The sequence below is a fragment of the Saccostrea cucullata genome, unplaced genomic scaffold (assembly GCF_032062105.1).
Source record: "Saccostrea cucullata isolate Sc308-1 unplaced genomic scaffold, CSIRO_AGI_Scuc_v1 ctg1069, whole genome shotgun sequence".
NCBI classification, from domain to species: Eukaryota; Metazoa; Mollusca; class Bivalvia; order Ostreida; family Ostreidae; genus Saccostrea; species Saccostrea cuccullata.
The window spans coordinates 7,501-21,266 of NW_026924431.1; the positions used below are offsets into that span (position 1 = coordinate 7,501).

The 13,766-nt window shown below is 34.5% G+C and overlaps 2 protein-coding genes across 2 annotated transcripts in view; both read left to right on the forward strand.

The window, feature by feature from the left end:
- Window positions 1-6,480, forward strand: part of LOC134266406 (uncharacterized) — a 13,517-nt gene extending 7,037 nt beyond the window's left edge. The window contains exons 5-11 of the mRNA XM_062748652.1: window positions 1-62; window positions 2,408-2,536; window positions 3,458-3,634; window positions 4,087-4,329; window positions 4,413-4,649; window positions 4,805-5,656; window positions 6,458-6,480. The exon at window positions 1-62 is cut by the window's left edge and continues 1 nt beyond it. Coding sequence (XP_062604636.1) covers window positions 1-62; window positions 2,408-2,536; window positions 3,458-3,634; window positions 4,087-4,329; window positions 4,413-4,649; window positions 4,805-5,656; window positions 6,458-6,480 — 1,723 coding nt within the window. The remainder of the gene's footprint in view (window positions 63-2,407; window positions 2,537-3,457; window positions 3,635-4,086; window positions 4,330-4,412; window positions 4,650-4,804; window positions 5,657-6,457) is intronic.
- Window positions 6,481-6,649: 169 nt separating this feature from the next.
- Window positions 6,650-13,766, forward strand: part of LOC134266410 (protein mono-ADP-ribosyltransferase PARP14-like) — a 39,067-nt gene continuing 31,950 nt past the window's right edge. The window contains exons 1-4 of the mRNA XM_062748656.1: window positions 6,650-6,877; window positions 7,251-7,427; window positions 7,759-8,001; window positions 8,084-8,320. Coding sequence (XP_062604640.1) covers window positions 6,718-6,877; window positions 7,251-7,427; window positions 7,759-8,001; window positions 8,084-8,320 — 817 coding nt within the window. The 5' untranslated portion in view covers window positions 6,650-6,717. The remainder of the gene's footprint in view (window positions 6,878-7,250; window positions 7,428-7,758; window positions 8,002-8,083; window positions 8,321-13,766) is intronic.

The window sequence follows — 13,766 nt, forward strand, 5'->3', positions numbered from 1 at the left end:
TAGTACTGTGGCACAAGTGGCGGTGTTGTCTGCAGAAAATTTCCAAAGGGAAGAAATAAAAGGTAAGTATGTGCAATGCTAGGTATAGTTACTCAAAAATAATTCTTCATTATCAATTATTTCATATTTTTTGTTCGATTTTTTTTTACTTTTTCTTTTGATTCATTTAGTGGATAATTATATGACTCTTATTCACGGATTTTACTATTCATTAAGAGCTGTATTGGATATATAGCGAAGATGCATTACTTCTTCGAAAATCTTTTCCAGTATCTTATCGTCCGGGTTGATTTAGAATAAAAGAACAAAGTTTTAGTAAACAAGGATTTCTTTTTATAGATTTTTAAAGTTTTGAGACAATGTTGCCATATGTTGTGGTGCCTGCCAGATCTTTATTCAAATTCTACTTAGAAAAGTCTTTCTCCATGCCATTTATCTTAAATATAAAATCACTGTAAATGATGTATTTGAAATGTAAAAAGGGGGGAAATGCAATAAATTTTACTTTATAAGAAAAATTTACTTCATAATTTTAATGAACAGGAAAACTTGTAAGTAAAAAACAAAATATGTAGTAAGTAAACAACATTCAATCTCGAATTCCGTTCAAAGAATACAAGTCAGGAGCAGAGTAAACACAAACTTCCAAAAAATATCAGAGATGAGATCAGGTGCCATGGAGGAGTGAATATCTCCTGCCATAAGATCACCCATCTGCTCCTTGTCGTGATCGGGAAAAACGAATGATTCTGTAGACAATTCAGTATGAAATCTATGTCCTAACAATCAGTATTAAAATCTCAGTTAACATTTGACTTTTCACTTTTTGACTGAAAGGGATACAGTTTAAACTTGTTTTTTTTTTTTTTTAAAAAAACCCAATTTTAATATTTATAATACCTAACGAAGGAATGTATAATAATCAGCAAAACTTTAAACATCATCTGTTGATTTTAAAAGGAGATACAGAACTTATTTTTCTCATGTTTTTGTTTACATATAGAAAATATCATAATTATTAAAAAACAAGATTCAGCAATTTACTAAAAATGTCTGAATATATTCAAAATTAACTTCTTTATTTAAAAATTCTGATTTAACGAACATACACGTGTATTGTATTTAACCTATGTCAACAAAAGCATTGTACGAGTCTTGTTAGCATAACAAAGATTTGGAGCACTATATATTTCTTATTTCTCGACACCTGAAATTCAAATTTTGGATGATCATAAAAATATCTTTGTTAAGTATTTGTAAATATATTTTTCAAAATAGAAAAAAATGATTTTTTTTTTGTTGAAACTGTGTCCATGTCGCTTTAAGCTATTAAATTCTGCATTTATCAATACCATTGAGGGCTTTCTGCATACCGTCTTTTATAAAATTAGATTTTATGACTATACTACCCTCGTATGTAAAGGGTTAAATCTGCATCTCGAAGTTTGTTTAGAAAACATCATTTGATTCAGTAAGAGTAAGAATTAGGAAGCCAGTGTCATAGGATCCTATTGAATTTATTGTATTTTTTCTTGTTTGTTATACAACTTCGGTCCCTCAGGAGAATTTTTCACTAATAGACACAATGCCATTGGCCGACTCAGGGTTGCAAATTTATACATATACTCGGCACTCTCTAACTTCAGCTGTGGTTTCGTACCCACAACGTAAGGATCAGCTCTTAACCTCCGCGACTCTAGAGCAGATGCTCAGACCAATTCATCACATAGGCGAAAAGCTTATCTTATAGTATAATATTTTCTTCTTTTACGCTTATTATGTCTCAATATTTAAAAAGGGAACAAATAAATAAACCTTAAGGTATTGATTGTACAATATTTTTTTAGCTAGCTTCTGAAGACAAATATAAATGAGAGGTGAATTATGTACAAAATTATTAACGGAATTACTGTCTAGTTTGTAGAGTACGCCAGAGGGCATTTGACCGTGATGCATAGATTATCACATGTTTCCAACTAACGTTAATTGCGTTATTCTTTCCATTGCAATGTGAAAAAATTGTAAAATTTAGATTTAAAAAAAATAGACTAATAGATTTAAATTACATGAGGCCCTCCATGTCAATTCAATAATCCCCGCTCACTGATGCTAAATGCAAGGACAGTCACACAAGATTTACAAGCATGTAAGGCCTCTTTTGCGCAAGACGCTAATACAAACGCACGAGATTTACATGCATCTTAGGCCTCCTTAGCTCCTGGTTTATTGCTTGGCGAAATTTTCATTCCGATGGAATGATAAAACATCAATTGAACTAACTTTCGAAGAAATTATCCCAGAGAAAACAAAAAGAAATGGAACTATTACTATTTAACATTATTTTACAATGTGCCTGTGATAGAAAGAATTCCCTTGCCTGAACTCAAGTCACCATTACCTTCCACAGATTTGGAGAAACAGCAAAGGAGGGAGAGTTATGTAAAAAAGGAGAAACTATGCACAGAGAGTCCAAGACCCTCTGTAGGTAGATCAGAGGAAAGGACACATGGACACGAAGAAGAAGAAACTGATGAGGGTATATTGTTCCTTTTAATTTCCATATCTTTATCCATCTTCGCTAGCCAATGCGAAAACTTCTCATCAAATTGATAAGTCATTCAATGTTGAAAATGATCTGTTCAAATCTCTGTTACTTCATCAACATCTCTATACAAAAGAATTTGATACTTTTGTTAGAAAGGAAATATTTTTAGCTCCCCTCAACGAAGTTGGAGAAGCTTATGTGATACCCTACGCGTCGGCGTCCCAGGTTAGAGCTTTAAAGCAGTTTCCTTTTGAGAAGTTCTATGCCCTACATAAGTTAGAAATGGATCGAGGCTGCAATTTCAGCAAAGCAATGACCAAAATAATTTTTTTGGACCAGGTTAAAGTTTTTGATGCAGGATAATTTTTTTGAGGCATGTCCCATCTTTAAGTAGGTATGAGCCCTATGCTGACCAAACTTGAATTGATAATACATCTAGGAATGCACTATAACTGACTACCAAGCTTGCTTCGGATGCTGGATCTGGTTTACATTTTCTAGTTGAGTAAACAGGTTAAAGTATTTAATTCAGACCTACTCTCTGAGTAACTATGAGCCTTATGGGGAGTAAACTTGCATGGATGATACATCTAAGGTGAATATTACCAGGTTTCCTTCAGATGTTGGATCTGACCTACATTTTCCGGATCAATAATCAGGTTAAAGTTTATGTTACAGGTCCCATTTCCAAGTCACACTTTTGGATAAGTGACTAGTTTGAAGTTTTGGATAAGTCTACTAGTATTCCCAAGTAACTGCAAGTCTATTCCCACGGAATATATGTTGCATCTTTGGATGTACAGTACTAGATCATTAAGTAAATTTGGACTTTGTCTTACTTAAAGACACCATTCGTTGAAGTGAGCTCTGTAACCTCATATTACCTATGCTTTTCTTACTTCTGTTCTTTAGAAACATCATTTGACACAGTGAGAGTAAGATTAAGGAAGCCACTGTCACAGGGTGCCATAGAAAACTATTTTGAGAACAGGAGAAAGTCTGGGGGAGGAGATATTGAGTCATTTGAAGTCATCAAGGAAGAGGATGAACAAATACTAGAAGCTTTGATCACATTCAGACAATCCAGTGGTAATTCTATTTATGTAAATAATTATACTGACATTTTTTTACTTTTGTAAAAGGAAATGCATTTTTTTGTGTATTAGACACCAATCAGGTACTTATTCTAATTAAATAATGTGGTTTATACTTAAAAAATTACATTATCCCTGACACATGCTTGCATGCAATTTGGAATATGATAAAATTGGTACTTGTATGATGAATCTTCCTTTTCAAATTACTTATATAAAGCCCTTGTTAATTTTGAGGTCAGTAGGTCAAAAGTTACATGTTAGGTTAATTTCCATTAATTCCCCAGTTGATACATTTAGTTTTTCTTTGAAATGAAATGGCATGAGGAATAATTAAGAACATGTTAATTGTTTTTTAGGTCAAAGGTAAACCCCCCCCCCGTCTCACTTTACAAAATATTGCTAAAAATGGAAACCCATTCTCATTGAATTTTATTATTTCATCAGATGCCAAGTCCTGCTTACAGAGGAGGCATAAAATAGGTGGACATAATTTAACAGTGGAAAAATATGATTTAAACGACCCTGAAATGTGGGAGATGAATAAAGTGCTGGTGAAAAACCTCTTCCCAGGGACAACTGATGACACACTGATGAATTATTTGGAGCCAGCTGCTGGAGTGGATCCAATAGAGGTGGTCCGAGGGTCAAAACCTGATACAGTGATTGTAGTGTTTGAGGAGAAACCAGGTAAATAGAATTATCATTGTCTTGTTACTTTTTATAGGTCTTTGAATCTCCTATTGCAATGATTTTTCCCCTTTTCATATCAGATTTTTCCAAGATGTCAAAACGCTGCAATTCTAGAAAACTCAATGGCAAGTCATTGTTCATACAAATGGTGGAGAAATGTAGATCAGTGTATGCTCAAGACATTGATGAAAGCTTCACGTATGACACAGTGGAGAATTTCTTCTGTAACAAGAAAAGGAGTGGAGGTGGCGAGGTGGAGGAGTTGGATTACCATCCAGAAGACGGATACTGTGTGGTCCTGTTTGAAAATCCAGAAGGTGCTTGCTTGTTCTTTAATTATTGCATTATTAGTTATTCTGAATAATAACATGGCCAAGTTAACTTTAATGAGCATTGTGGCAAAGAGGTCTTTTTATAGTGAATGACAAGTATATTTATTGGATTTAAATGAATTCATTTCTGATTTTTACAGATGCTGAGAATGTGGCATCAAGAGAGAAATTTACAATGAATGGAAAAGAAATAAAAGTACAAATGTTGTATTCTCAACTAGGTTTGCCAGAGCAACCAATTAATTGGGCAGACTTGCCCTCCATTATCTTTCCATGTGAAAAACACTTTATAAAGTTTGTCAAGAATTGTGAGGTGGTAGCCAAGGAAATTGACAATACAATGCAGCAGAAGTTTGTAAAAGTTGAATGGCCGAAATCAAAATCAGATTTTAATGTGAAACTGCTTTGCTCAGTAACCAAAGAGGTGGAAAATGCTAGAGGTAATCTAAAAAAATGGAAAGAAGAAGCCGAGAAAAGCATGAAAAGCTTGGTGGGCAAGTATTCAGTCCAAAAACACTCGATTTCACCTGAATCTTGGGGGAATTTTCTGGACAAGTTAAACATGCTAAATATTGATCACCCGGAAAAAGTAGCTGTTTCATTAGAAGCCAAACAACATGTAGTTGTTGTAGTTGGATTAGAGGAAAATACAGAGGCTCTGACACGAAAAATCCTAGATATTGTGAAAGCAGAGGAATTGAAAATAAAAACTCAGAAAGAGAAAATTGAGAAAAATGTTCCTTTAGATTTTCACAAATGCCAGCAACTTTTGAATACAGATTATCAAAGAATGATTAATGATTTTCCAGATGTGGAAATAAAGATTGGTAAAAAAGGAGTAAACTTTACAGGAAAGCCCAACGACGTGAATGAAGCCATAATTAAAATGCATGAATATTTGATAAATACAAAATCTAAAAGCATATTTCAAGGGATAAATGAAGGTTTTAAAACAAAGGAAGTAAGGAAGTTTCTCGCAAAGAATCAAAAAGGTAGATATATATATTAAAACATTTCTCATCATAGCCTTCAGAGTTGTTCGCCATTTTCTAACTTAGAAGTAATTATTCATCATCATTTTATGTGGAATCATCAGCTTGTAGCGAAGGTTTAAGTTTCGTGAAATCATGACCTCTGGGGGTAGGGTGGGGCCACAATGGGATATCAAAGTTTAACATATAAACACATAGGAAAAATCTTCAAAAATACCTTTCTCCAGAACCACGGTGCCAGGAAAGATGAAACTCATGTGTAATCATCCTCATGTAGTAAAAATTTAAGTTTCTTCTAATCATAAACCCCGGGGGTAGGGTGGGGCCACAATGGGTTATCAAATAATAACATAGGAATATATAGTAAAAATCTTTTTAAAAATCTTCTTCTCCAGAACCACAGGGCCAGGAAAGATGAAACTCATGTGGAATTATCCTCATGAAACGAAGATTTAAGTTTCTTCAAATTATGACCCCCGGGGGTAGAGTAGGGCCACAATGGGGTATCAAAGTTTAACAAAGGAATACATAGGAACAATCTTTAAAACTCTTTTCAAGTACCATTGGACCAGGAAAGATGAAATTCATGTGGATCGAAGATTCCTCATGTAGTTTAGATTGAAGTTTGTTCAAATCATGACATCCGGGGTATGGTTGGGGCTATAATGAGTGATCAAAGTAGAATTGCAAGGAAAAAATCTCTAATTTTTTTTCTTAAAAACAGCAAAACCATCATTGGTCGTAGTAATATGGAAGCATGAAAAGGGTAGTGTACTTTAATTTTATTCAAATTATGATTAGGAGGCGGGGACCAAGATGTTTAATGGGAGATATAGGTTTTACGTAAGAATAAATGGTAAAAATAGTTAAAATTCTTCACAAAAACAACTAAGCCATGATTGATCATCAACATAAAAGCATCAAAATAGGTAATGTAAATTTATTTTTTTGCCAACTCCATTTCATTTAAATCTTCTATGAGTAAATCTAAAGGAGAAATGTATAGCATTACCAATTGACTGTTATAAAACATTACTTTACCCATTATAGAGAGAATTGCCATGCAAGAACCAGAGTTACCTCCCTCTTCCACAGAGAGGGAGAAACAACCGCCAGAGAGGAGGTGTAAAGTGAATGTAGAGAGCACAGAGATACCCTCCCAAGGTAGATCAGAGGAAAGGACACCTGGCCTACCTGAGGAGGAGGAGGAAACTGATGAAGGTATAATGCCAATCTGCCATTTAAAATGCATGTAATTACAATATTGTAGTTAAGCATTATTTTTAGTTTCTTACTAGAAAATTACCAAAACAAATTTTCTTTCACAATAAGATTTCATTAAGATTTGTCATATTAAAATATTTATATTGATTTAGAAAATGGAAATAATGATATGAAATCATAATGGAATTTGTATTTTATTTCCATGTTTTTAACTAATTAATAATTAAGTGATTCTGATCAGTGTTGGAAACGATTTCTTGGTCTACAATCACTGCTTTTTGTACCAACCTCTTCATGCCTAACTGCTAAGGCAATTTGTTTACTTTGTTTAAAAGGAAGTGGGTTTAAAAATTAATTTTGTTGTATTTAGGAACATCATTTGACACAGTCAGAGTAAGATTAAGTAAGCCAATGTCACAGGATGCTATAGAGAACTATTTCGAGAATACAAGGAAGTCCGGAGGAGGTGATATTCAGTTCATTAAAATCATGATGGAAGAGGACGAACAAATTGTAGAAGCTTTGATCACATTTAGACAATCTAGTGGTAATTAAATTGTTCCTTATGTAAGCTTGCCTTCAATTTTGAACACAATAAATCTAGTATTTGTTACTTGAAAAATTGGACCATTTTTTTTAAAATTGTCCTTTTTGGTAAAATATAATTTGGAAACAATTCGAAAAAGAAATAGAAGGTAATGTGTCCATCACATGTTAAATTTCAATGAATTGAATACTCATGGGTTTCAATTAGGACACTCTTATTAAGAAAACTATGAGTGGTATTCTTTTTTTGTACTTTGAAAGTTATCTCTCTTTTCGGAGGGTCGTTACCCCTTAAATACATTGCAAAAGATATCGTTTATTTATTTCATCAGATGCCAAGTCCTGCTTGGAGAGAAGACATACAATAATTGGACAGACTTTAACAGTAGAAAAATACGATGAAAATGACCCTGAAATGTGGGAGATGAACAAAGTTCTAGTTACAAACCTCCACCCAGAGACAACTGACGACACACTGATGAATTTTTTGGAGCCAGCTGCTGGAGTGGATCCGATAGAGGTGGTACGAGGATCGAAATCTGAAACAGTGATAGTATTGTTTGATGAAAAACCAGGTAAATAGAATTATCATTGCCTTGAGACTTTTTATAGGTACTTGAATCTCCTATTGCAATGTTTTTCTTCTTTTCATATAAGATTTTTCCAAGATGTCAAAACGCTGCAATTCCAGAAAACTCCATGGCAAGTCATTGTTTATACGAATGGTAGAGAAATGCAGATCCGTGTATGCTCAAGACATTGATGAATGCATCACGTATAACGCGGTGGAGAATTTCTTCTGTAACAAGAGAAGGAGTGGAGGTGGAGAAGTGGAGGAGATGGATTACCATCCAGAAGACGGATACTGTGTTGTTCTGTTTAAAAATCCAACAGGTGGTTGTTTTTTTTTTATTATTTGTACATTATTAGCTCAACTAAGTCAAGGGGTGGTTGAAATTTGTCTGTCTGTCATGATTATAACTTTTCTCAGTTTTTTTCTTCATGTACAAAACCAGACCGTTCACGGTAGCTCAGTCGGTAGAGTGCTATCTCTGTGATCGGGAGGTCGTGAGTCGATAAAGAAATGATTAGCAATTGTTCCTTCGCCATGCGCTCGGCACTTGATGTTATAGTTGCAGATCCTGCGGATGAGACATTAAACACCTAGGTTCTGTGTCACTGTAGGCATTGGCAAGATAAAAAGCTCTAACTGCTCATTGGCCCTGAGTGCCGGTTAGAGGTCAAAATTTGAACCCATCACCGGTATATGGTGACATCTCTTCATGAATGAAAAATTCCTGAATGAGACAAAATACAACATACAACTCAACGCACTTTTTAAACTCACATGGTTTTTCGCACAAATTAAGGTCACATTGTTACAATGCAAAATTGTGTAACGTGACAACGAAATAGATTTTAAAAATGATTTATCACTTAATTTTGATCATATTCCATTAATTTAAACTTAATTCATACATAAATATTTACATTCAGTGTAATTTTCTTTATGAAATCCATTAGAAATCCATGACGTTCAAATCTCTATAACACACGCGAAACCTTGTCACCGCGCGTTAGAATACACAGTAGGAACTATATGCATTTTCAATACTTTGTGTTCACCAAAATGTACAGTGTTTGACACAATTTAATAAAAAAAAATTTAACCCTGCTGAATTAACGAAAAAAACAACAAATGTGCATTTAAAATTAGTTTGTCACTTTTTTTACCTCGCAATGTTCATTTGCGTTATTTAACTTTACAACGTCACAAACGGCTCTTACGTCTATATAGCACATCAGTTTTGAGGGGCGCTAAATTCACATTAAAGATTATCGAAATAACAATTATATAGAGGAAAATTAAAGAATGTAAATATAAGCATAGAATTCATATTTTAGGATGTCTTCGGTCCTCTAACACACCTGGCCGTGCCGACAAAGTATAACACCGCGCTAATGCGCGGTATTCAATTTGTCGGCACGGCCAGGTGTTTTAGAGGACCGAAGACATCCCAAAATATGAATTCAATGCTTAATTATTGGTAGCTTTATAATATGCTCTTGGATGATATATTATGAAAGTTTCCAAATGGTTTTTCCATGTTTTCTCGTCAAATGCAACCGTCTTTGTATCCGTTCATTTCAAAGCATACTTTTACCTTACCTAATACAGAAACAGTGCAGTTCATGTAACTTCTGTATTTTCTGTACATTAATACGACACTAAGGCGCAAAGTAATAGAAGTATTTCTCATCTGTTCTACTGATTTTCATGTTAAAAAGATGGCATTTTTTCAGGTTAACTTCCTGAAATCAAGCATCATGAAAGATACCTTACAACGCATATTTTCAAAGTTTCAGAACTTAAGTACCAGTCCACATAAAAATCAGACAAAACTGTAAAAAAGTTATACATGAAGGTTTTCAGAATTTGATGATTTTCCACTCATAGATTTATTTTGAAGTATGAACAATGTATGTAAAATGAAAAATGTTTTAAGTCATGGTAACCATGGAAACCTGGCCAAAGAAATTTCCTTAGCAACGGGCGGATTTTTCAGTGTTGAAGGACAAAAAATCACCTATATTTGAGGCTTAAAATAACACGTAAATACCATGAGAATTATTCTTACTTATGAGTGTAATAAAGATACACATTTATTGTGTTCTAATAATGTAATAAAGAATATTTAGGTCTTAAGTCAGTTCTATGGTAGACATTGGAAGGTACCTATGTTTTACAAGTTTTGCTGATTCAGCATTTTTCGTGATCTTGGCAATATTCAAGGCCAAATTTTAAAAATGACCAGATTAATACAGTTGTTGCATGTATCTCGCATAAAAGCAGAGGTATTTCTCTTTTAGAATTTGAAGTCAAATCCATGTGCTCTTTTGAAAATCGAATCCGTTGCCTAGCAACAAAAATGGGCTTTTTGATGCATAAAATGAGAAACAATGTACAAGTTTACGAAAAATCAAATGAACGGTTATTTATGATAAACAAGATACAAATTTTTGAATAGTATAATTAAATTCGGTCTCCCTAGCACATTATTGAATATTGTATAATTCTTTATCTCCATAGCAACGGCAGGTTCTCCATAGCAACAAGGCAAAGAAAGGTGATTTTTGGCGTGTATTCGTGTAATCTTATTAAGTCTTATTTGAAATAAGTCAGAAAAATCCGGTTGAGCAAAATTGACAATGAAATGTTGGTGAATCTTAATTTTGTTTTTTTTTCGTCTTTAATCAACACATGGCAACGATTCCCAGTGCATGGCAACCAATGTACCCTATGCCTCCTGTAAAGAGATTTGACTTTTGGATCAGTGTTCGTCATGGAAATGAATATTAAATTAATGTGTTGATGATTGTATTTGTGGAGAGTGCTGAAAAAAATATATGAAATGTTCCTTCAACTGTTGTCCTGGCAACAACTACATGTGAGTGAATTTAAAATGGGGCGAGTTCAAAAAACACTATATAAATTCTTAAACAGAACTGTGACTGGGCGAATTTAAAACGGGGCAAAATTTCTTGTATGTGTGAACGGGCAAAAATCATACGATACCAAATTAAGGATGTTTTCCATAGATAATGTTTTAATGTAACTTGTACGATATTGTGGATTAGATGCAAGACACTCACAGTGCATGGTTTCAATGGCTGCATTTTATTTCCGGAACTGTTTTCATTTCCGATATTTTAAAGTTTTCATCTCTGACATTTTTCAAGCAGTACTTTTCTGCAATGAAAGTAACTGGGATTTAAGACTTAACTCATGAAAAATATTACAGAATAAATCATGAATAAATCATTGATATCCAAAATAATGAGTTTTGCAATTGACTTTGGGTAATGTTTTAAACCAAAGGCCATGACATGGGGGGGGGGTGTTAGGTTCGATATTCAGTACCAAATTTTTTCCAACAAACAGCACAACTTTGAATTCCTAATTTTAAACCTATTCTGCAACATGTCTGTGGAAAGTGGGGGGGCTAAACCTATGCAGCAATGTTCAATGTCTATACTAGGAAAAGGCTAAGCCCCTACCCCCCCCCCCCCCCCGGTTCCGACGCCTATGTAGTTTGGTAACTTTATAACCATAGACAGAGTAGGGGAATAAAAAAATGCCTTTCAACCACTCTAAGTAATATTCAGCATTACTCAGTAGTGCCCCCACCCCACTAGAACCCCTGACCCTCAGGTCCACACATTTCACAATTCTTGCTCATCATAAATGTTTGATTAACATCAAGGAGTAGATTTCAAAGAAATAATTCATTTTTAGTATATAGTCAAAGACACCCACCCAACCCCAGCCCTCCATGATACCCCTGTTCCGGGGTGCTTGGAATTCACAGTTCTGGAAGTACGATCATAGCTATATCATAACTATATGTCTGTAGTCAGTTTGTTAAATACCTGGGAGCAAAGAAGAAGATTAATTATCAAAGATTTATTGCAATTTCACCATTTGATGATTAGAGCCCCACCCTAAGTAACACCAGAAATCCTGGTCCTTGCGCCATGAAATTCACAACCTGATCCTTTGGCCATGAAATTCACAATTTTCAAAGAGGCACTCTTCCTCATTTTAACTACACATGTAGTTAGTTGTTTAATACCAAGGGACAGAGAAGAAGATTCTCCATTTTAAAATTGCATGTTTACTATATAATCAAAAGAGCCCTGCACCCTAACTCCTGACCCTGAGGCCATGAAGTTCACATTTTTAGATGAGGCACCCTTCCTCATCATAACTATGTATTTTTCAAAGAATTAATGCATGTTAACTATATAATCATTTAAGCCCCGTCCTAACACCAGAACCCCTGTCCAAAGGCCATGAAATTCACTACTGAAGAACAGGAATTCTTTCTCATCGTAACTATGTACTTAATTAATTTTACCCAGAAGCAGAGAAGATTTTCAAAGAAATAGTGTATTTTCACTATATAATCTGTTTAGCCCAGCCCTTGCATATAGATCCCCTGACCCTGGGGCAAAGAATTGTACTATTTTGGTACAGTGTAGAGGATTCAATGCTTATTACAATCATTCCAGCAGTTTCACTGCTTGATATCTAGAAGTAAAGAATTTTAAAGACTGCATTAATTTTAGTGGTTTTGGTCCCACCCATCAGGCCCCAGGGACCCTGAAATTCACAATTTTGTGTTCCTCTTTTACCCATAGGTGGGTTATTTCAAATTTGTTTGAAATTGGTTCAGTGGTTCCAGAGAAGAAGCTAAAAATGTTCAAATGTTTACGACCGCCGAATGACGTACGACGACGAACGAACAGAGATAGCAATAGGTCACCTGAAAGACTCGGGTGGCCTGAAATTCTCAGAGGCACATCTCCTTTTTAAAGTGCAGTTTTAAGTTTGAACTCAGATATGCAAGGATTGAAATTAAAAGGCATACAGAAACTACTTCTGGTAAATACAGACCCTTAGTAAGCAATATCGGGGATGGGGTGGGTGTTACAACCTAATATTTTCAGTCCCCCCCCCCCCCCGCTTCTTACACAGCCATAGGAAAAAACAATCATCGTTGAAGGAATTCTCAACAGACAGTAGAATGTTTTTAATACGAAGACATCACAATTCAATTATGCCTGTACATGTAGCACAGGGAAAGATATTAAATAAATATAAGTATTATTGCAACTTGTATAAGTATGTATTGAATTATAAATATGTTTTTATTTTTTGAACATGAAATAAATTTATTTAAAATTTTATTTCCAGCTGTTTGGCAAGCAAAAAAATTGTCAGAAAGTGATCCTTCAGATATCCAAGAAATACAAAAAATGTCGGAAATAGAAATAAATTTGTCGGAATTGAAATTTTAAGCATGTCGGAAATCCTATGCAAAATACTGGAAAGAAAACATGAATATGAAATGAGCAAGCACACAAAATTGTGTACACCTAATAAAACCCTTAACCCTGGTAATGTTTATCTAGCATATATTGTGTTCATTTGAGATAATTTCCATTTTTCAAAAGATAAGATATTTATAAGCTTGTATCTTTAACTTGTTGTTGAGAAGCTGACACTTATTCAGTTCCCAAGGAATCTGTAGCTCTGGGGCTTCAAACGCTATTACCCAGAGAACAGGCCCATAGCAACGCGTATCAAAGTATTGGGAGCAACCTCCAACATTGCTCACCTGAGCACATGGGCTAGGTAAAAACAAATCAGCTCAGCACTCAAAAGTTTACTTGGGGAAGGGAGGGGGATGGACTTGAATTTTATACTTCTTGCCTCCATATCAATATAAACTAGTGCTAATTGTAACGGGGACCATTACAGATGTTCCCCAAACGC